Source organism: Pogona vitticeps, chromosome 3 (genome assembly GCF_051106095.1).
Source record: "Pogona vitticeps strain Pit_001003342236 chromosome 3, PviZW2.1, whole genome shotgun sequence".
Taxonomy (NCBI): Eukaryota; Metazoa; Chordata; class Lepidosauria; order Squamata; family Agamidae; genus Pogona; species Pogona vitticeps.
The window spans coordinates 158,886,506-158,914,130 of record NC_135785.1 but is presented as its reverse complement, the minus strand read 5'-3'; the positions used below and the strand labels follow the sequence as shown (position 1 = coordinate 158,914,130).

Here is a 27,625-nt window from a genome sequence, read left to right as displayed (position 1 = left end):
TAAGGAAACTGTATACAAATATCTTTATTGAGAATTCAGTTTGCTAAGACTGTGGTAATCCTAATTACCACTTTTATGTGATCCATAAAAAAAAAGAAACATACAAAGACTTTACAAGTTCATAAAACTGTATCATAAAGAATACTTCTGTTGTAATAAACTGCTTGATTTGCCTCTTCTTAGTTTACCTTGGCTTGAGCAGCAAATTGAAGCTAATACTGTTCTGACAGGCAGTACAAACCTATCCTGCAAACGCATCCTAGTCCATGGAGATGAAGACATAGGATTTCATTTCAAACAAACAGCCATATTGTTGTAGTACAATTTAACCCCCTTTGTGCCTGTGATTTAATAGAAAGGTAAAATGTGCTTTGAAGTAGAACTGCTTCACACTTTATGTTACACTATTCATGCAACCAGTGTTGGTTGCACTAAGCATATAGGCCACAGTTTAGCCTGAAGAAGCTCAGGAATTAGGAGCTGAATCCAAATTTAGTCATACTGAGACTGTGGGCCAGGGCAATCTATGGCTTTCTAGATGCTGCTGGACTGCTCTAGTTAGCACAGCTGATGGTGAGCGAGATGGGAGTTGCACTCCATTATACAGAGGACTATAAATTGCCAAACATCTGAAGCAGACTCTGCCTAAGATAAGCCATCCTGATCTCTAAGTATGATTAAGCCTGGCCCCAACTAAATAGTTTCCAGAAAGAGGCAGCCATATCAATCTGTTGCAGCAAAACCAGCATACAGGGAGCTTAAAGACTAACACATTCATTATGGCTTCACATTCCATGGACTAAGAGTTTATTTTTAGTTGCACGTATACACATGTACACACACGTACACACACTTTCCAACTAAAAATACACACACACGCAGTTCAAAAAGCAGTGGCATGTAAAAACTACAGTTCATGACAATTTTATTGAAGGACGCAAAATAACCTCTGAAAAGATAAAACTCCCAGAGAGGCTTGAGCAGAACTCTGAAACCCATGTTAAGACATCTGAGAAAAATGCTTAAAAGTCACAGGTCTCTAATATTTATTCAGCTGTAGCATTACTTTATGTTTGCAGCATCTGAGAAAATACTTGTATGGATATGAAAAGAGTAGAGGTAGTTCTTATTATGGCTATGTTGTCTTTAAAAAGCTTACTTCTAGGCTGGTTTTGTTTCTCTGCTTCCTGTTCAATGTAGGATTGCCAACTGACCAGGAAATAAAATGTTCTGACTGGTTGGCTTCATATACAGAAGTCCACAATGAAGGCTACTGGCAGCATAAAAGTAACCATTACCTACTGCTCATGCTCACAGCTTAAGCTGCATTTGAAGGCACAGGAGCGTGGCCTAGTGAAAAAGCTGGCAACTCAAATCAGCCTAAATTATTTTTAATTTAATTAAAGTTAGTACAAATATAACTTTTTTAATGTTGGGAGGAAAAAAACCCCAAAAGTACGAATTATGTATTTAGTATACACAATTATCTAAAAGACAGGGAGCATAAAGGTTCAGTCTCTGTCATATATATGTTTGGCTAAAATATACTCCACTGTGTTTTCCAGAGAGGAATATAAGGATATATGATATATGACATCTCCATAGGGTAATCAATTCATAAAGGGAGAAAAATACCCCCATACAACATCCTAACTAGGAAAACTAAAATTTAAATAGAATTACAAATATCATATACATACAGTAGTACAACGCTATATAAACCATAGCTGTAATATTGAGCAGATTCACTTGAACAAATGTTTTGGTTGCCCACTAGCATCACAGGGGGAAAGTGCTAATCTGCTTTGCAGTGGTAAACAGCTGGTCAGAACCTGATAGCTAATCCACATTGCTAGCATCAATAGCACCTCCTCAGCTGAACAATCAGCTGCTAAATAGCAGAATAACAGCCAGGTGAAAGCAGTGCTGAGTGTCCATGTGCAGCTCTTCAAGTGTTAATATAGCCCCTCCGAATGGTATTGAGCAAATTCACTTCTATACATGTGTGGGCAGATCTGGATAGAGCTTTTGACCACTGCCAGCCAGCATAACACGTGGCCCTGGTACCTGGTGGATTCTGGCCTTTATAGTCCAAAAAAGGAAAGATTTTCCAACTCCAGATTTGGGACACAAGGCCTTTAATTCCTGACGTGGCCATACAGACTAAGTGACAGGCTCAACATATAGAAGGCTACGCTATTAGGGTGCAAACCTCCTGTGTAGGGCAAGACAGAGTAAAATCCATAGGGAATATCTGTTCTTGTAATTCACATTCTGTTCTGTAGCAGCTTCTGTGCAAAGAAATTCTGCCTCCATGATTTCTTAACACAGCACTGTTATTTATTTATTTAATTTATTTATTTATTTAATTTATATGCCGCCCACACTACCCAAAGGTCTCTGGGCCTTTATGCAGCTTTATGCAGCTGGATACTCAACCATGATCAACAGGGGCTTGTTTAGTATGCTTAGGAACCATGCCCTAAATTAACCTTCCAAGAGGCTTATAATTTGGCACTGCTCCATTAAAATCAGTGAGCAGATCCAGTCTCAGAATTTTAAAGGCACTTTATAGGTTGAAGTCTTCTTATTAACCTAAGACCTCTTACCCACAAGAAGCAAACTCCAAATACTGTACTCAGCAACTTGGTATCTTTTAATTGTGCCCAAATCCAGCTTATCTGAGGCAGCTGATCCAGGCCACATCATGGCAGGGCCGGCTAATAAGAATATTGCCACAGTTAAGGAGACTGACCAGCTTTGAAGATCCTTAGAGCGGGAATGCAGCTTCTGGTCCTGGGACCGCAATTCCCATGATCTCTGACTGGTGCCCATGCTGCCTGAATGGATGGAAGTTGTAGTCCAACAGTATCTGGCTGCAGGGGCACACATTGCTATACAACTCTTCAAACTCTGATTCTGTATAGCTTAGAATGATTTTAACAGCTTTTAGCATTGCTAATAAGCTTACACTGAAGTTAATAAGTGGTTTTATTTTTGAAATGAACCAGTCCTCCATTTGTGATGCACACATGCAAAATATGATCTGCTCCTGGCAATGCACATTATGTTTATTATTTCTACTCTCTCTCTCTCTCTCTGCAATTCGTACAGGCAATAATAGCGGGACCTGCCCATATTTTTATTACTTATTACCCAAGTTTTGCATATGTCTCAACCAGAATATATACGAAAAGCAAAACAAAATACTCCTTAGAAGAACCACAGACATGAGGCTCCCTATGGTAGCTTAGCTAGAACTCTGTGAACAGAGGTACAGAGGTTGGAATAGGTCCTGGACTACAGCTCCCAGGATCCCCAGCCAGTGCTGAATGCTGCTTTGGAGCGTCTGGGGAAGAATCCCTCCAGAGTATCTTTTCTCAAGCTCTTTAGAGGAGTGCCTTCTTTTCCACAGCAAAGATGCCCCTTAAGGCATGCAAGAAACCACTGACAAAAACAGTGATATTCTTATCCATATTAGAGATGGCTAACATCTTAAAAACAGTGGTGGTCATGGAGGGTGATATCCGCAGGGCTGGGTACTACCTATCTGCTTTTAAAGAAACCAAGGGGCAGAGAACTACAATCATATCTGCAGGCAATCAACGTTTGATGGGGAAAAAGGAATTCAAATTGGTGGCTGGCCTCTCAATTCTTATTCAGAAGCCTTTCTGGCATCTGAGCTTTTCTGCACACATTACCTCCACATTTGTCTTCATATTCACAAAGCCTAAAAGCTTGAGCATATGCATCTATCTAAAATCTCTAAATCTAAAAGAAGATTCACTGTCATTCTGCTCTTTCTATACTGTGCCATGTATACTGACAGTACTGTCTATAAAAATGATATTAATCTTCTCACCCCAATGAAATCCAGCTCTTCCAACCTGTAATACACTATTCCAGATGAATCCTATATAGGGGAAATAGTTTCCCGGCAGCCTGTTAAGTCCTGGCTTTTCTATTTGCCTGGGGGACTGCATTCGGTTTTGAGGATCACAAGTGGGGCAAATCTAATCTATTCCTCTAATAAGGAACTGGTTCTATTTATAACCTTCCTTCAGAGAAATGTCGCAGAGTTTTTGCTAATGCTTCACAGGTTCACAGCAGAAGGACTGCATGTATTTTTTTAAAAAACTGCAGGGCTGGGAAAAGTTACTCTCACTGCATGTGCTGCCTGTGGGATTCTTGGAGTGGAGAGCCAAAAGAAAAGGAATATTTCAAAGCTCTGCCAATGTATATTCCCCTCCTCTATTGCCCCATCCCAGCAGTTATTGTTCACATTTTCTTACAGAATAGTAGATGAGAACTACCAGTCTAACCCTGTCCATGCCCTCCTGATTTTGTGCCTAGCTACAATTCATAATAAAGATTTCTATTTGTGTGTAGTTTGTCTTGAAACCCTGCAACGTGATGCAACCTGTTTGAGGCACCAAAAAGCAAACCACACATATGACAGAGGATTATTGTTCAGCCTGACAGACTTGCTTGTGTGTTTCTTTAAAGGGGTGGGGGGGGTGAGAGAAGGAGAAATGAAAGCAGCAGTGATTTCTCGATCAAGCTGGCTTTGTCCCAATGACAGTCATAGTAAAGTATATATGCTGAAAATTATTACTTAGGTTCACAGGACTGCTTCTATGAATACACAGCTGTTTCATTTATGGGATCTGTGGATGATCTGGAAGTGCTCAGTCTGAAGAGTTTAAGTGCTCTGACAAGGTTATTTTTTTGGATGGGGGAGTCCGCTTTATTGTATCTCTCTGCAACCTCCATGTGTTCTGTTATGGACTCTGCAGGTGAGTGTGATCAGTACAGACTGCAAGAGATATTACCGTTTGTCCAAATCCCAAATTCTGTACCCCCGGATCTGTTGGGATGACAGATTTGGATCATCCATACCCTTAAAAAATCATTTCAAGAGCAAAAGGTTTACTTTCTTGCTTAAGATGAGCTGTACTTGTGGCTGGAGCGGAAATTGTCATATCCATGATCATTAGCTCTGAACTTTAAGCAGGACTGTTTCTCTTCCAGGGACAGCATATCTTTGGACTGGCACCAGCAACACAGGCATGACTGTTGAAAGAGAAGAGAAAACCTCTGTTAGGAAATCTGGAGCATGGCATGAAAAGAGAGAAGTGCTCCAGGCTCAATACCTAAATCCTGCTAGAATTAAGCAAATATGGTTATTTATTATGTAAATTACAAACCAGGAGCCATAAACTGTAGAAGAAATGTTTCTATGGAATGAAGACTAGTACTGGCGGTATAGTGGTGAATTTGGAAATCCAGGTGCTCATCATTAGCCACCTCCCTCAAACAGAAGGAGCGTGCAAAAAGGCAGGCAGTTGGATCTGTTCATGTATAAAAAAATAAGGTTTTTTTTTTTGGGGGGGGGTAAAGTTAATGGCTTTTAATTGCCCAATAAAGACCTAACAACCCTCATATACTTTTCATTATGACCAGGACAGCCTGCAAGAATATACTGTTCCTGGGAAAATCCATCTCTCCTCCAGATACTGTGAAAATGGCAAGTAAGGTCAAAGGGGTCAGAGAAGGCTAAGGATGGATCCCAGTGCAAAGATGGGTGAGTCCAGGAGAGCAGACAGGGAGGGGAGGAATGAAGCAAAAACATCCGTTTTTGTAACAAGGCCCTCCCTCCCTGGTTGGCTGTAACCAAGAAAGCTAGCCGAGGGAATGCATGTGAAGACATCATATAAGTCAATCCCATCATGTGGGGGAGGACTTAGACATGGTGCAGATGAACACCAACATCACTGGAAAATGTAGCCACAGAATCCTGGATGAAAAAAATTGGTAGGAGTAGGAATCTGAGCTACTAGGATGGAGTATTCCCTGGTGGGGTAGTATTAGCCCCTTCCACAAGCAGGAAATAGGCAGAATGGAATCACTGCAACAGGTGGATGAGATGATATCAGGGGATGGGTATGAGAATGGGGAAGAAACCATAAACAGGAGTGATGATCCTGGACTTGACCAAGTTTCGATATAAGATGTAAGCTTTGGCAAAATGCAATGACAGCGCTGTTAAGTTCAATATACAAGTAAAAATGGAGAGTTGTGAAAAAGCCCAGCATTATTACACATTCTATTGGCTGTGGCCATTTTTGGAAAAACAGAGCTTGCCATTATATATGCTCTGGTAATCTCCAGGCTAGATGACTGGACTGCACTGTATTTGGAGCTGCCTTTGAAGATAGTCAGGAAGGTACCAGTTGTTCACAATATAGCAGGTAAACTGATAGCAGAGACTAAGGAACAGCCTGCAGAATGATATGTCACCTCCAATGAAATAACTTTGCTGGTGCTTAGTCCGTGTACTATTGTTCACTTTCAAAGTCCTAAATGGAAGAAACTAGCCCATCTTCTCCCATGATCACTGAGATGGTTATCGGAGCTCATCTCCTAATGATACCTCTCTCTGTGAAGTGAAGCAAAGATGACCAGAAAAAGAGAGAGAGATCTTTCTTGCTTGTGATGTCCATTTTCCCCTTGAATTCTCTTCCCAGTGAAACTTGCTAGTACTTACCATGATGACATTTGGGTGCTAGGTGAAGTTCTTCTTTCCACAGATTAATAAGCTATTTTGAGCATTTGGGGTTGGGTGTCTTTTCCTACATGTTGCTACTTAGCTAAAATAAGATTGGAAGGATGAGTTTAGAGGTAATTAAAAGGATGGTAATTTAAGACAGAACGCGCTAAATAGCATCGGATTTAAGAGGATGCCAGCATGGTTAAAAAGCAGAGGCAAGGGAAAAGTATGAAAGCTGAGAATGCTTTGGAAGTCTTTCCAAGAGAGGACAAACTCTGTTGTAAAAAATAAAGATTGGTACGGTAAGCCAATTTTTAAAAGAGCAACAATAAAACATTTCTCTAAATACAATGGCTTTCAATGGAGAAAACAAAAAATCACCAAAAATTAAGGACGCCTCAGAACAACACCAAATTAAGTTTGCATATGTTTCAGGAGGTCGGCTAACGATTGCAAGCATTTAAAACATGTTCCAAACGGTTTAAGGCACTTTTACAGGAGCGAAAAGGGACTTCGCAAACCCATTCAAATGCATTGAGTCGGCTTCAATGCATTTCAATTGGGGAACTGCGTTTCCCTCAACGATGTTTCCTATGGGGATTTTCGCTTAAGGACAGCAATCCGTTCCAATTGGAATGGATTAACCGGTTTTCAATGCATTCCTATGGGAAATGGTGTTTCACAGAACAATGTTTCACAGAACGGGTTTTTTTTTGGAACCAATTAACATCGTTGTGCGAGGCACCATTGTATGTCAGTTAAATAACTAAGTAGACAGGGGAATCAGCAGATGACAAAACAGCACTAAGGAATGCTAGAACAATTATGGAGACGCATAATTTCTTTTTTGTGGGTGGGCAGAGTCATGAATTAAAATTAACAATACAAGGTTTGATGGCATTTAGCCAATTCAAAGGCTCTTGACTTAACTCAGATTCTTCATCTGATAACAAAAAATGTGCACTGTGTCACTAGAAGTACTGTAGTTATCATACCAGGGGACTGAAAAATAGCCAGTGGACTCTTAGTTTTTTAAAATAATCCATGGGTAACCTGGGCAGTTAGTTGAAGATCTAATCGGGATGTGTGTGTGGGGAATTAATGGAAAACTTTATATAAGGATTGCGTTATCAAATATATAAGAGATCTTGGCAGCCAGGGAACAAGTAAGTGGTTCAATTACAGCAAATGGGGAGTAGGACTAAACAGCAGTTCTTGCAAAGAAATAAATTAAGAAGCAGTACCCAAAAAATCTAGATCGGGATGAGTTGCTTTTAATTTCTTCATTGGGCTGTGGAGTAACGGAATGGTCATATTTCCTGGCGCCAAGTTATTCAAGATGGTAAAAACATAAACATGAAGTGGAAATTACTAGCTAGATTTTGGCTGTATACAGCTGGTAAAATGGTACATTAGACCTGAGCTACATGGTGAGTAAAATCCCATGGTACAACCCTTCTTTCTCTCTACCACTCCTGACAATGGGTGAGGGATCCTATTTGTGAATACTCTTCCAAATCAGCAATTTTGTGGCAACAGAAAATCACCACATTTGCAGCATTTTAGTTTCGACATCTCCCTACAGTGACAATTTTAAAAGTGACACATCCCTCTTTTACAATATGGAGTAGTTCAACCTGAAAAGTATGCTGCCCCATCACATTACTGAATATCCCGCTTAAGCCTTTGAGCTTATTCCAAGGTAGTTTTCACATGATATTTTCCTTTGTTCAACTTTTGGCGGAGCCAGACGGAAAGGAATGCTGTTGTTCTGTTCCGTTCCGTTCCATACTTTTCCTTTCCATTATTTACATGGCACCCTTCTCCCCATAGGGGACCAAAGGTGGCTCACAACAATTAAAAGTGCACAAATAAAGGATATATAAATATGAAACTCATAACAACAAATATCACGCATGATTTTAGCTTAAGCGGTGGAGAAGCATTGCAAGTGTTAAGAAAAGTTCTAACGGTCTGGTTTCTGTCAAAGGGCTGAGGAGATCCCATTTTCTGAATGTATCAATAAATTCTTCATTAGAGATCGCAGTTGTCAAGGCTCTATGCTTCCATCATTCAAGCACTTTCCACGGACTTTCCTTAAGAGCAACCTTTTCAGTCCTTATGCTCAATGCTGTGCTTTAGCAGAAAAATCATAAAAACACCTGCGAATTCCACCCCATGGCACACAACCAAGTATAGATTTCATGCTTAATCGTGTTATTTCTACATTGTACACAATGTGCTGTGAACTGTAAAATGTGCACTGAAACCTGCTGGGCCATCCCATGGACCACATAAAATGAGCAATTCTTCATCTTGACAAGAGATCAGCTTAACTGTTTAGTGTGTCTCGGACATATTTGCTAAGCACAAGTCAAGTTCACTCTCACACAGCAGCTGCAATCCAGCCAGTGAGTTCCACAGGCACAGCAGGGGCTTCTCCATCATTCATCCGCAGAGTCATCCTTTCATCTTCTTGCATTTGCTTTTATCTTCTGTAGTCTGTGGTGTTGTTCTCTGAGCAAACAGCTATACACAGGGCACAATCTACAGAGCTTTACAATACCCCTTCTTAAAACACACATAGGTCTTTGTTATTTGCTGCAAAGTAACTCATTAGTGTTACTTGTGCTTGTTATTTTGAAAAGAGTAATTAATTTGTTCCTTTTTAATCCCCTCCTTTTTAAAAAAAGGTTGGAAACCTAAAATGCCTAAATATGAGAATGGACAAAAATTTCCCTCAAGCAATATTGTATGGTTAATGTGCAAATATTACCTGTAACATTAAAGAAGTAATTACACCATTGGTAATTACATTGCTTTTTAGAATACAACATTTTCATGCCCCCAGGGTTTTGACAAACCAATTATTCCAAAACTATTTGCAATCTCTTTCTACCACTATTGTAAAGTACATGTTGTGGGTATTTTATCTGATGGTTTGCTTCAGTCTAGTAATAAACATGTAACAAAACTGTCTTACCTTAAAGCAGTTTTTGAATCGTTTGCTCACCAAGTAGAGGGCAATGGGGTTAATGCAGGAATTCAGAGATGCCATGTTCAGACCAGTGTAGTTCAATACCAGCAAAAAGCTGTGTTAAAAAAGAAGAAAAAACACATTATAAAATAAAAGAAATTTTTTTAAAAAAAGAAAACACATGTTGCTACCAGAGTGCAGTAATATTACATTCTATTCTGTTTGTCATCTTTCTTAGAATCTCATCAACATCCAAGCTCCTCATCAGATTGTAAGACTGTTTTTTAAAATTACTGCATAGAAATTTGTGCATACTTTTATCCAAATGTATCCCTGAATCCTCTAATAATGGAGTTGGAAGGGGCCTATAAGGCCATTGAATCCAACCCTGCTCAATGCAGGAATCCAAATCAAAATGTATCTGACAAACAATCATCTCATTTTCTCTTGAATGCCTCCAGTGCAACTACCACCTCACGAGGTCACTGGTTTCACTGTCATACTGCTCTAAAAGTTACGAAGTCCCTGATATTCAACTTAAATCTGGTTTCCTGGAACCTGAAGCCATTATTACTCTGGGATAACTGAGAACAAACTCCCACGGATGCCAAAAAATGTGGAAGTTGCAAATGGTATACATTCCATGGTCTCTGGTTCCCTTTTGGGGTAGGTTCTGATAAATACATCCTGGAAATATGTATAAATACTGTACTTTTCAATTTATAACACCCCCCCTGTTTATAAGACAACCTCCCCCCCGACTTTTCTAACCCCAAAATTAAGAAAACGTAGTTTTGAGGATTCAGCCTCTGGACTCAGAACATCAGACATTTTGAGCCTCTCTTGAATCTTAAGCCTACAGGCGCCACCTCCAATGAGGTGTGTTCCAACTGGTTTGTTCAGGATCAGCTGATGTCAGTTCCATAAAGCTCATGATTGGAGGAAGCTAAGTCACTGGACTGTAGGAAGTTAAGCCTTGTGACCGAAGGAAGCCTGTTTACAGAGGCAAGTTATGTGCCATTTTTGTTCTCTCTTCAGCTATCTCAGCTTACTTCTGTGTAAAAGACGTCCCTCAATTTTTCGTGTAATGATTTTAGGAAAAAGTAGCGTCGTATACAAGGAAAAATATGGTATATATTTCTGGAGGGTTTTATTTAGTATTTTCAGGCAGTGAATAAGTGAATCAGTGGATAGTGTCCCATGGATGGGGGTCCCTACTGTACTGCTACCTCAAAGGCAGCTTCTGAATGCATTTCAGATAGATGCTGACAGCACTGGCCAGGTGCAGGGTTATAGTGATGGCAGAGCTAAGAAGGTCAAAACTCCAGGATCTATTGATCAGTAGGAACAATATTGCTATCTCCCATTGCCCTCAGTCTTCCTTGTTGTCTTTGAACTTTGCTGCAGTCCAGAAAGTAGCTGGGGGAAGATGAATTCTCCTCGCCTCAATAAGTATTCAAGATCTAATGCAATGTATTTTGGGGGTGGTTTGGTTGCTTTCTTCTTCCATTAACAGCTGGACTTTATAAATGGGATATTGTGCCGCTGCTCATTGAGTCTATGTGTGCATAAGTATATTTGTGTTTGTTCTCACACTAATACAGACAGGCAAGTAGGCAAATATATATGGTTCATCACATCAAACTTGGGGGTGTGGCTGTCATGATCAATGTCTGCATTTTAACATTTACCACTGTATCACTGGTAACAGATCACCACTAACATTATAAACAATTACAACCCGAAATCCTCTTGCTTAGCATAGTAAGTTGCACTAAAGTAGGCCCACTGCATCAGTGGGGATTTGGTGAGTAAACCTCTCTGTAAGATCCATTGGTTCAAATAGGTCTATTCTAGCTGTGACTTACTTTAGCATGGCAAAACACAACTAGAGTAGGCCCACTTGAATCAAAGGAATGCATAGAGGAATTGATTCACCAAATCCCCATTGATTCAGTCTGACTTCCTCTGATAATCAACAAGATTTCAACCTTCTTTACTGATTTAAACAATATTTACATATTGCTTAGATCTGGAAATGTCAATGTTGTTGTATACAACAATTTGAAAGAAATAAACAAACCACAATATTTAGCTGGATTCCACCTGAAAACACATGGCAGGCTGACAACATAAATGAGACTTGCGAAAACAGTTTCTGTATCTGAACATATATCTCAAATTATGAATAACTGGAGCATGAAGAATTTTTGATGCAAGGGTACTGCATGCCGTGGGCGCCACTGTGCTAAATGTTCTGCTCTGCTTTGTTGAGCACAACTGAGAAGCATGTGGCACCTCCAGAAAGGCCTCTTTGGATGACCCTGAAAACGAGGTCTCTAAGAAATAAGGTGGTCTCTCAGCTAAGCAAGTTCTGAGTTCCTTTGGGCTGTATCAACTAAGAACAGGACTTTAAACCTGGCCTGCTAGTAAATTTCTCACAAAAGGCTATACAGCTTAGGGCATGCACCCTGTCCTGTCTCAGAACATCTGTGAGGACCTGATTAGGAGCATGGAGATGCACCAGGTATTGAGAGTTGCCCATGCGGCGACAAGGATTAACGACTGAGTGGGCACTGCTTGAAAAGACAACACATGCTCAGTGGCAGCTGAATGATCTTGCCCTGTGTTTTTCATCAGGAACACATCCTCTAAGAGAGAAACCTCAGCGTGGCAGCACTTCCTAACTAGCTATGGAGTTATTTCCTCATGACAGTCTCACCTCAACAGTTCACATCGATTCGGGTCTTGTTCATCATAAAGGGCGAACTTCAGTATCCTACTGAGATGAAGTGGGAGCCAACACAATGCGAAAACGAGCACTAAACAGAACACCGTTTTGGCAACTTCACGTCTCTGAAAGCAAGAAGCACCATTTGGAGAATTAGATTCAAAATACTTTGACTTTCCCACGTGAAAATTGTCCCCAAGAGTCTCTGGATTCCTTGTGTTTATCCTACATATTTTGGAATGCTCCTGTGTTTATGAATTAATGCTCTGAAAAGCCAAGAGGATTGGGTAAAATTAGATGCTGGAGAGAGAAGGGCAATCAATATTCCATCTCATCACTGCTTCAGAAGGAAAAATCTGTTTCTGTTTTGTAAAGGATGGCTCTCTGATTTCCTTTAAATTATTCCAACTAACAAACTACCAAAGGATAGATATGAGACTGCTACCATCTGGAGAGACCTTCTATTACTGAAAGATTTCACAAACATAAACAAAAACGCTAACCCAAACACATCTGATGTCACTTGGTTGCACATATTCTATGACCGGAAGTATTGGTCCTAGGAGATTTATGGGATTAACTTTTGCTCCCAAGATAACTTTGATCCAGAGAAAGGTGCTAACTTTGGTCACAGGGAAATTATCAGCACAGCCACCAGACTGCAGAGAAACACAAAACCGCACCTCTATGCTATTGACAGCTTGAAGAAACATTTCCCCCAAGTATTTTGCAAAGAGGTAAACTGGGGCTTACAGATGTGGTTAAATGATCTGGATGGACAAACATCCCACATCTCTGGGATTTGGTGCCATCCATAGGTGCTTGATAAAGCAATGCAACCATAGGCAGGGTTCCCACTGTCCCCCAATGAATTAGATCTATCCCCGTGTAGATACGGACACAACCGAGCTTTGCTTGATAAGAGTATGTCTAGATTGGTGGGAATGACATAGCTCTGCCCACTGCAGTGCCCGTCTTTCCCACCCTTCATATACACAGGCTGAAATCCAGTAGCAAGTTGGGAGTGGAGCAGGCCCATCAAATCAACGGAACTTGAGGAGTTGACTCAACAAACTCCTATTGATTCAATGACTTGCAGTAGTTGTAACAGATTACTGGATTTTAGCTATAATGATGTGCCCCCTGCTGGTGCCAACATTTTACCCTGTTCAGGATGAGTTGAGATCTCATTTGCATCTTTACCTGTTTTAAGTGGTCATTTAAAGCAATCTGCATCCCACTCTTTTTTCTCAGCATCTCACAGGTCATCAAAGTATAGAAAAGAGCAGTGACTGCCAGCGGCAAGCAGAAATAAAAACTGAAGAGCCACCAATCTTTGGCTTCCTTATAAAGCTAAGAGAAAGAGAGAAAAAACAAACAAAAAAATCATCACAATGCTCATGAGCTCCTTTTCTAGTAGCACTTAAGGAAACATGCATGTTAACCATGCATAGAAGATGACAATTAACTGGCTGACACACAGCACTACCCTGAAGAAAGCAGTTGATCATGCTATTATTATTTTTTAAGGTCCCACCTCTAGGATTTGTTGCCTGAGTAGTTACTGGAGAAAGGGAGCACCCCCTCATTACCCCAGAAACAGAGCTGAAGATGGAGAGGAGGGAGGGTGGAGACTGTGGAGAATGTTGTCCCTTTAGGAAGGTGGTGGTGGGGGACTCCCTGTGGCAAAGTGGGAGCAGATGTCTTCTAAGAGGAAGGAAAGGAAGCAGTGACATTTCAGAGCCAGCTGGTATTTAAAGCGGAGGCCATGACTCTTCTGTGACTCTCTCAAGGTACACTATGGAAATGTCTGAAGGGATGTAGGAAGACCCTCTCTTCCATTCCACCTCTGTAAGGGAACAAAGTAGAAAAGCAGAACTTGGCCAGGGCCATACTCAGCCTCTAGGAACCCACCATTCTTTCCTCCTCGCCTCCTATTGATGGACAGCCTAAAGTGGTCTTTAAATATTTTTTGGTCTCTCTGCTCACACATGTCTATACCTGTGATTTGTGGCACACTGACAGCCAGAAAGATTTCAATTTACAGAGGTTTTTCTGCCCAATCCACTAGACGACTCTCCTACAGCCTAAGCTATGCCCATTATCTAGTCATTTTGTTTATTTATCTTTCTATCCCACCTCTCCTCAAATATGTTCAAGGTAGTAAAGATGTAGCTCTTTCTCCCCACTTTCTCCCCACAATCACTCTGTGTCTGTTGTCATGCTGCAGACTGCACCATAGACACCCCTGCCTGTACATTTTGAGGCTGAGTGGGGACTAGATTCCCAGGGCAGATCATAAATAACTATATTTGACTCTGGAGATCAGCCTGGGTGCGAGATGAATTCTTTGCAAGCAGAATCCTTGAGGCTTACATCTTTCTTGTAGGCTTGTCTTGTGTCTAGTCTTGATTCAGATGAGGAGTCTGTAGAGTGCTCTGGTGCAAGATGGGTTCCCAGTAAGCAAGTTCTTGCAATATGACTGATGGTTTTTGTGCCTTAAGTCCAGATTGTTTCTTTCAGGCCCTGAACTTCTCCTGGAGAAGTAGAGGTCCTTAAAGGGATATATCCATGTTCTCAGCATGGATGAGATAACATAGGGATGTGGGGCCATGGTGTGCTACATGCTGATTCTACATGGGGTCGAGCCTCTGAAGAAAGAGCTCCTGAGATTAAGCTCCAGCAGACTTTGGATTAAAGGTATCTAATTTAACTCTGATTCAGGGCTGCTCAGCATGCTAGGTCCCAGATTGGATGCTGGCACCATCACTATTGCTATCACCTTTGGTTCGGCTAGCATAACATTTAAAAACCTCTCGCAGATATAGACACAGGCACCCAAACATATTATCATGTATATTATATTCACATTTGAACTTTTCTAAAACATTTTTTAAAGGAGATTGTACATTCATTTAAATAACTAAACAATGGTGGCCCTTTGTTTAAGAACTTCGAAAGTGAAATCCAACCAATGACCAATGGGGTGGAGTTTGAATTCTGCCCCCAGTCTTGTTTGGCAGTTGCTTTCTGAACTCACCTTTGAGAACCAAACAGGCACGGACAACCACCAAGTATTTTTGGGATCCCTTCCCTAATATTTTGGTGCACAGCTTCAGGAGAACAGATTTATCTCAAAAGCTAGTTGTTTACAGTGGTGGCTCGCTAGACGATTACCTCGCAAAATGGTTAATTCGCAAGACAATGGGTTTTTGCGATCGCTATAGCACTTTGCAAAACAGTTTTTCCTATGGGCGATTTTCGCTAGATGATGTTTCAGTCCGTGCTTCGCAAGACTTTTTTTTTTCCGGGACGGTTTTTTGCAAGACGACGATTTTGATGGCTGGGTCCGCGCTTCGCAAAACGATTTTTTTAGGGACAGTTTTTCGCAAGACAGCGATTTTGACAGCTGGGCCCGTGCTTCGCAAAACGGTTTTTCTATGGCGATTTTCGCAAGACGATTTCCCCCCCCCCATGGAACGCATTAAATAGATTTCAATGCATTCCAAGACAGCGATTTTCGTGGAACGAATTAACATCGTCCTGCGAGACACCACTGTATTTGGTTTTTTAGCACTTGAATAAAGGTATCCCCTGTCCTCCTCTTTGTAAATACACTTAACATAGGAAGTGGTGGCTCAGCAAAGGTTGCAGCTTACCTGCATAAAATACGTTTGTTGCTGAGGATTCAGTAGACAAACCTTAAATTTTTCTCCTCTGTAATTCATAGTAATCATGTCAAAGCCAATAGCTTCAGGAACAGCTAAAACAAGAGACACGACCCAGATCAATACAATTTCAACGGTTGTCCACATTGGCACGCCAATTCCCTTGATACGGCTCCATGAAGCTACTGCCCGATACCTAAATGTAAGAAACAGATACTAATGAAATATTGATTCACCCTCCTCCAGAGTGGTAGTGGTAGCATCACAGTTCCTATCATCCTTGAGCAATGGCTATGCTGGTTAGAGTTGGTAGGAGTTTAAAAAAAATCTGAACACTATGGAAGCACCGAGCAAACCTTTCTTTTCTCCAAACACGGAAGAAGTTCTTGAGGACTCTGAAAATGGTGGTTTTAAAAGACAATATGCAATGGAACAGAGACAGGAGCTTCTGCCTCCCTCTGAATCTAAGTCAAAAGCAGTAGGGCGCCATCAGGCTTTGCTTCTCTTCTATCATCCAATATCGATCAGCCTGCACCAGAGGGAAAGAGAGGATGCAGCCAAAAGGTAATGGGAGGAACAGATAAGCAGGCTTCCCTTATCTTTGAATCATGTCAGCCCCAGCTTCTCTTGGTAAGAAGTTTGTAACTAAGAATTAGGGGATGTGATCGATCGATCGATCAATCGATCGATCTTCCTTCCTTTTGTGCCATCTTTTAGACTGTAAACTTGAAGGCAGGGGCTGTCTTGTTACTAATTTTTGTAAGCTACTTTGGAAGCTTTTTTTGGTTCCAGAGTAAGGAAAAATGCTTTAAATAAATGTATAATAATATTATGTCAGTTGAATAAGGGATGTCATAAAGTGTGTCATCCTCACGGACTTCTGCTCTTATAAGTAGAGCTTGTAACATGGTTCCCTCCCATGCCAATATTGTTGTGATAGTTTGGGACAGCATTGGCATGGGAAGAAGTTCCATTATAAATGCTACTCATGTGAATTGGGGCTCCAACATCCTCAAGAAGGTTACCAATAGGAGATCTGCTGCCTTGAGATGGCTGAGATGGAAAAAGTTCTTGCTGTCCATTCTTTGGACAGCAAGTCCAAGAATGGTCAATGGTCATGCTAGCTGGGGTAATCTGTAAGGTACAGTCAGAACAGGAGCTTGTCCATGTGAGAGGGGAATGAAGATGCCTTCAACCTGTCCAGGAGGAAACTCCAAGCTCTGCTCCCCAAATGCCTCTTTCCATCTCTTCTTGGATACGTGGGTCTTTTTGCCACAGGGAATGTTCTTATTGCCTGAGCAACAAGCCAGGACTCCAAAAACATCTGCCTATGTCCTAGCACTGTTCAATCTTCAGTTTTCCAGATCGCAGGCTATGGAGGGACAACCAAGAGACTGTGTTAGCTATGGTAATGATGGAAAAGGTACCAAAGCATGGGATGTTCACAGAAGTGGCTGTGAAACATGACACTTGATAGAGAAAGGAAGAAGCTGGTAAGTGGGGCAAACTGTTCCAGCCATTGCCTATGATCTGGAAAACTGTGTGAGGATGGGAATAGCAATATCCTATTTCTGCCCCATTCCTTGTGTGTTGTGATAGGGTATAGCTGCTCACAGCATGATGAGGTCTATCTGCTTATTAATGTAGCCTTCCTCATGCAGAGTATCATGGGAGTTGTAGTTCAATGCAACTGGACAGACTTGCAGTTTTAGCTATCTGGGGATGATGAGAGTTGCAGGTAAGATGTGCCATGGTCATGAGGATGTTTCTGTGATTTTTCTGGGATTAATAATTTGTTTCCGATAGGGGAATGTATAAGATGCTAGTCTTCACTTATCTTGTTCTCCTGCTCCAGAACGAGAAGCCACCATTTTCTTTCTCCTCACCTCTCAGATAAGAAAATATCTCCTGTTACTATCAACAGGAGCTCTGGCATTTGTGGAAATATTTTTGTGCAACATGCATAAACTTTGCAAAATTATGACAGCTGCTGCCTTACTGCACTGACTGTAAAAATCAGAAGCAGTGGATGGGGTGTTTGTATATTTTAAATCAATCAGCCTTCCTTTGTGTATATGCTTTGCTTCAGAAAAGGAAAAGAAATTAGTTTTGTGCAGAGGCATTTTACGTCAATTGTTGCCTGAATGGAAAAAGAAAAGATTGCTTATCTCATGCTTGTTCAGCGACAACAGAGCAGTGACAATAGAGCAGAGTGTTAGGACACAGGCAGAAAGCAGTTTTTCAAGAACCCGTTTCAAGGTGCTATGATAGCTTGTTTCACTGAAAATGAATAATTTTGTGAGAATTTTTCACCTCCTTAGAAAAAGCAAGTCTGCCAGCCACCTTGCAACATGTTCATTTTCACTCTTTCCTTCTCAGCTTGAGAGGAATTCCCTCCAGTCTGTCTTCCTCACACCTGGATAATTACTTCTCTGACACAAACCCTTAGAATTGTCTGGATCTAGTATGTCAAACACTGCATATGCTAAATGTGCAAAGGAGATAAAAAGAAAACAAAAGCTCACCTATCGATACTGAGAGCGCACAAACTTAGCACTGTGATGCCCACTGATGTCTTTTGAATGAAGGGAACCAGTTTACATAATTCAACTCCAAAAGGCCAGTTTTCTGCATGAAGCTGCAAAGAATAAACAATAAGTGGTTAACAACTGTGTGTAGCAAATCTCCTCAGAGTATTCATGCTGACTAAGCACTGAGTATCTAAATTTAATCCTGGGATCTGAAGTCAGGCAAGCAAGAATCCCTCAAAGAACTGTGAGAAAGCTATTTTGGAATATTTTTTTAAAAAAACCATTTTTGCAAGATAAAATCAAATGCATATATTCAGCTTAGACCAGGAAAAAGTGAATTGCATGAGAATCAACTGCATTTAAGCCTCTCATGACTGAGGTCTGCCTTACTAATTCCTATATATGAATCCTATATATGTGCCGAAAGAGAATGTGTACTGATTCATGTGCGAACAGCCTATTTTGCATGTAGTTTTCTTTCCCACCATGTACACCAGTGGTTCTCAATCTTTTTCAAGTTGCGATCCCCTTTTATAATAGCCAACTAACCTGCAACCCCCCTGCCATGTTTGCATAAAAAGGCATTTTAAATGGGGTAAAGTCACCCCTTCTCAGAAAATAGAGGCTTCTCCCCCCCACCAAGAGCCTATTTCTCATAAATACACATACTGTACATGCTAACTTCAATGTCCTGCTCCAAAAGGTCAAGGAAGAAATTATTTAAGAAGGGCTACAACACATATAAGGTGACCTATGACCCACCCACCCCCTTAGAAAATATTTTGTGCTCCTTTGAGGGTCACGATCCCTAGCCTTGGAGACACTGGTTTACACAAAAGTGAATTTGCAAGCAGAAAACCCCATCACTATGAATGGGAAGATCTCTGGCAACTCCAAGGTGGTTGAACAACATGTGGGGAGAGGTTACATCCAAGGAGTAACCGTTTTGCTCTATGCTGAACAAAAGAATACTGCTCAGTGTGCGACTTAAAGGCTATGGCGCATACAAATAGCTTGACTCAATATGCATAATCTTCTTCCCTTTTCAAAGGCTTACACTTCTGTGAATTGGACCTGCATGTGTTTGGATCTATGTTCTTGCTGTCCACATCAGGCTACATGCTATACACCAGTGGTCCCCAACCTTGGGCCTCCAGATATTCTTGGACTACAACTCCCAGAAGCCTTCACCACCACCTCTGCTGGACAAGATTTCTGGGAGTTGAAGTCCAAGAACATCTGGAGGCTCAAGGCTGGGGACCACTGCACATGGTACAGATGTGCTAATGCACTCCAGCTATGAAAGTTCCCCGTTTGAGTAAGCAAACTTGCCCAGCCTCATTCAGCTGATGTCAGCGTGACTTGACTATGAATTACTCATGCACAATCTAAGCAAGGAGAACTAAGACGTAAAAGGCCTAAACCATTAACAGGAAGATAAACAAATCATCGGATGTTTGTTAACAAGGATGCACTTTGCTTGCACGCTAATATCTGGGATATTTGCCTAAGACCAGGGTGGATACAATGCAGCATGTGGACTGTATGAAGACTCCTCCATTTTTTTTAATTTTTTTTTTTTTTTGCCTCCAGAGCCACTACAGAACTTTAAAGCTGCCTTTCTGCAGGCACTGCTTTAAACAAGAATTTCGTTCAAGGAATCTCAACTTTCAAACTCTCTCAATGTGACTTATTTTAGGGGAAAAATATGTACAGTACTTCTACTACTGAATTTTGGAGGTGTACAGCAACAGGGCCATATGACAGTTGGTGGTGATGGGAATGGCCCCCATCCCTACCCTAAACTGCTAAATCTCAACAAAGAGAATAGAGAGGGATAATTCCTTCAACGTGCCCCCACATTTCTTGGAAGAAGAATCAAATATGATTAATCACAGCTGTCAACCAATTTAAAAAATCTTATTTGATTAATAATCTACCAATTGACTGCATTAAAAAAAATTAAATATTACTATTTTTTTTTATCTGAAACCTTTTCAAAATGTTGATGGAATTCTAAACTATCACCCATTTTTAGGAAAGAAAAGCCCTGTTTCATCTGCCAGCAGAATGAATGCCACAGGATTGTCCTGACCCTTGTCCCTTTGTGACTCTTAAATCTGCTCCAGAGCATCCCCTGAACCTCTGAAGCACATGTGGGGGACACAGGAGCTGTAGGAGAGGGGAAGGGAAAGAAGCCGTCCCATTGTACAAGGGGAAGTCTGCTCACGTTATATTGGATGTAGCATGCGGGATGACGTCACATTAAAGTGTGGGTTCAAGGCTGCATTTATTTCAACAATTGTAACTGGCACAAACTCATCCCTTGCTTTAAGGTAGGTGCCACAGAAATGTTATAGGAGAAAATGGGATGATCTGCAGCTAGAGTTATTGCAATGCTGCCATTCCCACTTCCCTTTGAAAACATGGCCTTGCACCCTAACCTGAAATGCCTAACAATGATGTGGTCAGTGGTCACAAAGACTTAGACATTCAACAGGTCCAATGGAAACTAGAGGCATGTTCTGGGTGTAAATATGGTCCTTTATTTGCCCCAATGGGTAAGTCCATGTGTCCACAGGCCTTTTGCCCAGTGCATCCCTTATGCCTCAGAGTTGGACCTGATTAAGACTGGGAACTGACCAACCACTCGTGGTGATGGGAGTAGAGACAACTTTGGCAGCTTTCCGATACTGTATTAGGTAGGACAAGGCTCAGGTGGCCCTGCTGAAGATACTAAGGTTCTGGAGGAGAAGGAAGAGTCTTGACTGCAGGAGAAGAAGGTGGTGGCTGCTAAAGGCAAAAGGCAAGGAGAGAGCCAGAGACGGAAGGGCCTGATAACAGATAATCCTGTGTGGAGTGGAGTAACAATCCTGAAAGAGTTAAGAGCAAGGATAAGATCCACAAACCTGCTATAAAATTCAAACATACGCTTCCCCGATGTCTGTACTTGTAGCAGGAATTTGCCACTAATTCATACTCCTTAGGAATAAACTCCCCATTCCAAAGATATGGGTCGAAGCAGAAATCTCTCATTTTCTCTCTGGATAATTTTTAATATCATCCTCATACCAATGAATTATCCATATAATTTATTCTTAGGGAAAGAAACACAGTTTTATATTTTATGTTGTCTCTGCTGTTTTTGTTTTTAATTTTTATGTGTATTGAGTTTTTCTACTGTGACGTGACCCCAGCAGCTTGAAGTGAATGTGAATTTAGCAAAGGCATTTTTAATTAACTGAAACGTGAGAAATGGAAGCAGGAAAATCTGGCCATATAGGAGCTCTGAATTTTTTCATAACAAGCAAAATGAATTTATTTATTTACTTATTGGATTTCTAGCCTGCCCATCTAGACCAAAGGTCTACTCTGAAGAGGCAAGAAACACTGGTAAATGTTCCTCAGGTAAGTGATTAATTTAGGATAGATGTTCCAGTTGAAAGTGATCATGACTGCATTGAGGCTGGGCTGAGTCTGTAAATTGGGGGAAGGGGGAATGGAGAAAGACATCAAAAAGGAGCAAACATCATAAAAGCCAATGGACAACAAGAGGCTCCCGGATGCCCCAGCATTGTCCTTGAGTGGATAAAACAGTCACCCATCCATAAAGATAACTGGTTGTCCACTGAAAAAAATATAAAGGCATAACTGGAGCTATAGAAGGAAGAAAAACCATACAGTTTCCTTTTTTTCATTTTTCTCCTGTTTTTCATGAGAAGATCTGGCTGTCCCTTTGCTAAAGATGGCTAAAATGCAACTTTACTATAATCTGTGAGGTAACTGGAAAACACATTTCATCTAACTCGGGGGTGTGCAAAGTGCAGATGTAGTTGATCTGCGACTCTCATCAGCTTTTGCCAGTACAAACAACAGTAAAAAATAAATGAATAATAGTGCTCTGCCCACCCTTAGTGGCAGGCACTAGACACCCAAAGCATACCTACCCAGAAATAGTTTTTAGTGTATAGGATAAGATACCCTCCTGTGCTCACTGCTATTCACACTTGTTGAAAAACAACCCCTGACAATGGCTTTGTGTTTGGGTAAGAAGTGGTTAACTGATTAAAACAAGGAGTCAGCTTCTGGGATTTTCCCTGGTCCACATTTGTGAATAGCAGTGAGTACAAGAGGGGATTCTATACATCATCTTGATTTCTACCATTAGTGCTGCCAACATTCAGGCTGCCCTTTGTAATGTAAAGCTTAACGTCCTTTTTCCTGCTGGCAATGCAGACATGGTATTGTGCAGCAATATTGGGCCATTTCCTGGCTTTCTGAGTTGTGGGTACAGTATAAAAGCACAATATTCCCCATTCATAAAACAGAAGTTTTGGGGAGGATTGAATAAATGCAGCTGCTTGCAGGCAATCATTTTCTCCCCCAATTAACCAGGCATGATGGTACCCCTGATGATCAAGCTATCCAGGCATGAGATTGGACTGAGCCAGTTTGCTCCTCTGTACTATCCCATCAAGCAGGATGGAGGGCTTTTAATGGTATGGTATGTTTGCTTCAAAACTTCTAATGGAGGAGGCACTACACTCTTTTGAGGTTTTGAGAACACATCAAATTAATCAGGGTGCTTAACATTTCATGCAGCAGGGAGAATCTTTACTACATTTCCACAGAGCCTGGGATAAGTACAATAGTAGAAGAGGAAGTCATGATCTGTGAGCTTAATCTGGACTGCCAATCCACTCACCCTGCCCCCCCCCCAATTTAGCCTAAGGAAGTTCCCTGGTCATCCCTTCTTTCATCCCACGCACCCCTTGGAGAGAGATGCAAACAATCTCCCCCTTGATAGACTGGTGGAGCTGCAGATAAGAGTGAGCATGTCTGGATGGGGGCACCACTTTTGCTTTGCTTTTGAATGATTTTTGCTGCAAACAAAGGTCAGGGGGGTGGAATTCATAAGCAAGCCAGCACTCCCACTGCTTCACTAGCACTCAAGGTCTTACAGCAGGCTCAGGCAGATACCCCCTACTTATGCAGCAATGCAGATGTTAATGTTATTTAACAAAGCATCCGTAAGCATGAACCATACCATAAAGCTGGCTCGAAATTCTGAGCATCCAACTGCAAAATGAAACCACACACACATACACACACAAACACAAACACAAACACACACACACACACACACACACACACACACACGAAAATAGAAAGCTTTTGCAAAGAGAACTAATCAGCAGTTAGGACTTTCCTGGGTGTCTAGGAAATCTCTGTAGAAGGATGAAGATGGGACCGAGGAATCTATCTGGCAGGTTTTGAATGATTTGCCCAGAACAGTCTCTGAGACCATCTGGGCATGCTCTTCTTCATGAATTCTGAGGTTGCATTTATAGCCCTAGAGAGTCAGCAAGAGTCACATAGGCTGCACGACAAATAAGAAACATTTCAAGAGCTACCAATGATTTAAGCAGAACATTAGGATGTCTCAATCTATTCCTAATGGTTTTCAAGATGGCATTTGACTACAGTTCCTATCATCTGCAGCCAATGTATTCAATGGTCAGACATGATGGGAGTTATAGTCCAGCCATGTCAGAGCACCAATCCTGGAATATGTATTAGCAATAGTCCACCTCTGATGTCTGTGGATTATAATCCAAGATATCTGGAGGGCACAAGTTTTCCTACTCCTGTGTTACTCCATGGGAGAATAATGGTCAAGCCAATGGATCAGCATAACCTGTTAGTATGGAATGCCCTACACTGGACAGTTCTGAATACTGTACTTCAGCAATGACAAATTGCTACAAAGGCTTTAGAAAAATCATACAACGAGGTGAGAAATTCATGAAATGCTGCTCTCTTCCTGTAAAGCAGGGTCATCCAAAGACAGCTCCCCATCCACTCACTCAACCATGGCTAAGATCAGCAAGCCTAAGTCATGCAGTTCAAGGCTTGCTGCCTCTTTCCAAGAAACGAGTTACTGTATTTTCTTCCTGAACCCTCAAATTGCACCTAAGCAGACCTAGGATGATGTAACCACCACCCTCTGTAGTTCTTTCAAATTAGTGTCAACACATATGCCAGGGAGGGGATGCTACTCTTTCAGATGTTTCAGAAACAGTCTACGAGGACCTATGGGAATTGTAGTTCAAAACATCTGGAAGGCCAAAAATCCCCTGTCCTGATGCATAAGAAATTAACATGAGGAGTTCAATCTCAGCTGTTTACACCCAAGTACCTGTTGCAACTGTAGCTCCAAACATTATTGATCGATTCAAGCTGGTGAGATAACATATCTGGCTGCCTTTTCAGTGGTTTACATTGTACCTTTCAATAAAGTTACCATCATATCAGGAAAACCATGCAACACTCTTCCATTCTGATTAGTACAGGACAGAAACCAGTGCAAGCTAGTCACCTTAAAACACTTTGGTTTTAGTTTAGGCAACATGCCTCCCAACTGAATTTGTGATTTTGTGGTCAGTGATAGTGAGAAGTACAGCTTTCTCCTCTCAGTTTGTGTCTGGTGTAAGCAAGGTTCATTCCACATGTTCTGGTTCCAGCTATACTCTACTCCTATCCATGTTTACACCGAAGTAAAATGCACTGGATTGAGTGGGACTTACTCTCAAGGAACTGAGCATTGGGACTGTGACTGCAAAGAAGCAAGTAACTGTTGTCAGGATTCAGAAAGTAGCTTTCAAATATAGGATTCAGACTTGGAACCAGTGGCCATGATGCCAGGGGGTTTCCGGGGTTGGATTCTTATCTCTCCAAACACTGCTTAGAGCCAAATACATGACAATAAAGAAAAGAATGCCTTTGAACATGTGCAGAGTGTTTCTTTACTGCTAAATGCAGTCACCCCCAACATAAAAATGAATAGGCAAAAATAGTTCCCATGACAGAGGCCGAATCCAATCTTAATCTTGCCAAAAACAGACACATTTAAATTCTTGTCACTAAAAAGTTCCATTAGCTTTAGTGAGTTTACTCTAAGTAAGAGTAACAATCACTAGCTCTCTTCCATTCCTTTTCAACCCCCACTTGCAACACTCCTATGTTGGGTTGGATCCTGACTCCATTATAATTAAGTAGACCAGACCCACAGAACTTAGGTTGGTCATTACAAACTGAACATTTTTTTTTCTTGGTGATCAGGACATTAGTGAAAACAGAAATATACAATGCTGCTTTCAATAACTTACCCCTCAGATACTGTTACTATTCTTCTTTTTTTCTCTTTTGTATGAGTTTTAGACCCATATCTGTGAACCATCCTACTGAATGTACAGTACTGCTATATGTGGTCTTGTGAGATTTTCATTTTAAACTAAACTGGCCAGTGTAGTGCTTGCATTAAAGGAGTTGTATATTACATTAACTCAATCAATTTTGACCAGTTTGTTTTAAATGAGTAAAGTGGGATCCAACAGGACAATGGTATGTTTCTTGAACGGGAAGTGTGCCTCGACTGAAGTTGGCGGTGGTTAATGAGTGACCACCATCCCTTTTGCACAGGCTCAGAAGGGCGGCCGTAGGATCGTCATGATCGCCGGAGGCACCGAAAAGGCTCGGCCGGGCGCAGAAGGGGTTTGGGGGAAGAAAGCGCGCACGCCTTCTCCGCGCTCGGCGCCCGAGGGCCGCTCTTACCTTGTACAAGTGGATGGGGATGTCAATGATGATGAGCAGCAGGTCGCCCAGCGCCAGGCTGGCGATGAGGATGTTGGGCCCGTTCCTCATGCATTTGTTCTTGTAGATGATCCGGAGCAAGGTGGAGTTCCCGATGATGCCCAGCACGAAGACCAGGCACCCCACGGCCGTGTTGATGTATTTGAAGGTCTGGGCGATGGCCGTCCGCGCCGAGCACTTGGGCGGCGGCGGCGGCGCCCGGCCAGCCCCTCGGCTGCCCGGCGCGCCCGCCCCCTGCGAGGCGTTGGGAGCCTTCCCGTCCTCCTCGCCGAGTCCTCCCGCGGTCGGGGCGGCGGCGGCGGCCACGCTGGGCCAGGAGGGAGCCAGGCTGTGCCCGGGGCCGGCCCCTTCTCCCTGGCGCGGCGGGGCGTCCCTTTCCTCCAGCGCGGCGGCGGCGGCGGCGCAGCAGCTCAGCGCCAGCGCCAGCAGGCAGCCCTCCCCGAAGCGGCGCCCGCCCATGGTCGCGGCGGCTGGACCGGGAGGGCGCGCAAACGCCCTTGGAATCTAAGGCAGCGGAGACGAGCGGGACCGGGGGAGGGTGGGGTGGGGTGGGGTGGGGACGGGAGGGAGGGAGCCCCCGGACACGCAAGGGGCCGAGACGATTCGCCGGGTTGGAGGGGGGCCCCGGTCTTCTCCGGCCTCAGCCAGGCGACGCACGTGCGACCCACTCCTCCCGCCCTGAGCCAGGCGAGCCGCTGTCTGCCGAGCCTCAGTCCGGGCGCGCTGTTGGGCAAAGCCAGAAAGGAATGGGGGGTGGGGGGGCAAAGGGGAGGGAAGGAGGGAGTGAGGGAGAGAGAGAGATTGAGAGAGCGATTAGGCAGGTCCGGAGCCCAAACCCGATGTGGCTCCGCCGTCAACCTTGCCCAGCCGGCCCGCTCCCTGGCTTTGATCCCTTTGTGGGGCGAGCGGCCAACTTTAGGAAGGGAAAAAACAAACAATAGCTAGGAAGTTTAGATTGGGAACAGGGGGATCGCCGGACCTTTTCTCGGCACATGGCTCTCGAGGGGATAATTCCAAACGGCATATAGTGCACCCCCCCCCCAAAAAAGCGGGAATCGCTGGAAAACCCCACCCCCACACACAGGTGAAGAGATCCGCCGGGGGAATTTCTGCGCTGGAAGGGGATCCGTTTCCTCATAGCCCGAAAGAAACAGCCCACGAAATATAAAACATTTACCTCTTAAAAACAAAACGAAATATGTCTTTTACTGGTCTTTTCCTTTTATTAGTTAAAGAGAGGTGTTCTTAAGGGAGAAAATACACACCTTCGGCTATTATTCCTGAGTAAATGCACTGATTGTTACCGATTAAATTACTGATCTTGGACATTTGGACAGCTGCTCTAACATATTCTGCTCAGAAGAGGTTGAGTTGTGGGATTTACTCTCAGGTAAATAGGTACGATTGTAGCTTAAGTAGGGAAAGCAATGTGTGATGATGGATCTTTGCATTAATTTGTCAATGCCCCCTTCTTGTCCTTTCATCTACAGTCTTGGAATCAAACAGTAGCTGTTT

The 27,625-nt window shown here is 42.4% G+C and overlaps 1 protein-coding gene across 1 annotated transcript; it reads right to left on the bottom strand.

Moving 5' to 3' along the window:
* EDNRB (endothelin receptor type B) lies at positions 1-26,662 on the bottom strand. Its single transcript, XM_020810846.3, has 7 exons — positions 26,072-26,662; positions 18,452-18,564; positions 15,918-16,122; positions 13,462-13,611; positions 12,250-12,383; positions 9,534-9,642; positions 1-5,073 (listed from the first exon to the last, which is right to left on the bottom strand). The coding sequence occupies exons 1-7, from the start codon at positions 26,567-26,569 to the stop codon at positions 4,942-4,944; spliced, it is 1,341 nt and encodes a 446-aa protein (XP_020666505.3). The 5' UTR covers positions 26,570-26,662; the 3' UTR covers positions 1-4,941.
* Between the last annotated feature and the right edge of the window lie 963 nt (positions 26,663-27,625).

Bases quoted from the DNA above. Each gene is read 5' to 3' on its own strand.
- EDNRB (XM_020810846.3), bottom strand. From the start codon at position 26,569: ATGGGCGGGCGCCGCTTCGGGGAGGGCTGCCTGCTGGCGCTGGCGCTG. The intron at 12,384-13,461 runs GTAAAGATGCAA...TCTTGCTTTCAG, and splicing joins TAAATGACCACTTAAAACAG to AGACGTGAAGTTGCCAAAAC. The intron at 9,643-12,249 runs GTGAGACTGTCA...TTTTTAACACAG, and splicing joins AATCGATGTGAACTGTTGAG to CTTTTTGCTGGTATTGAACT.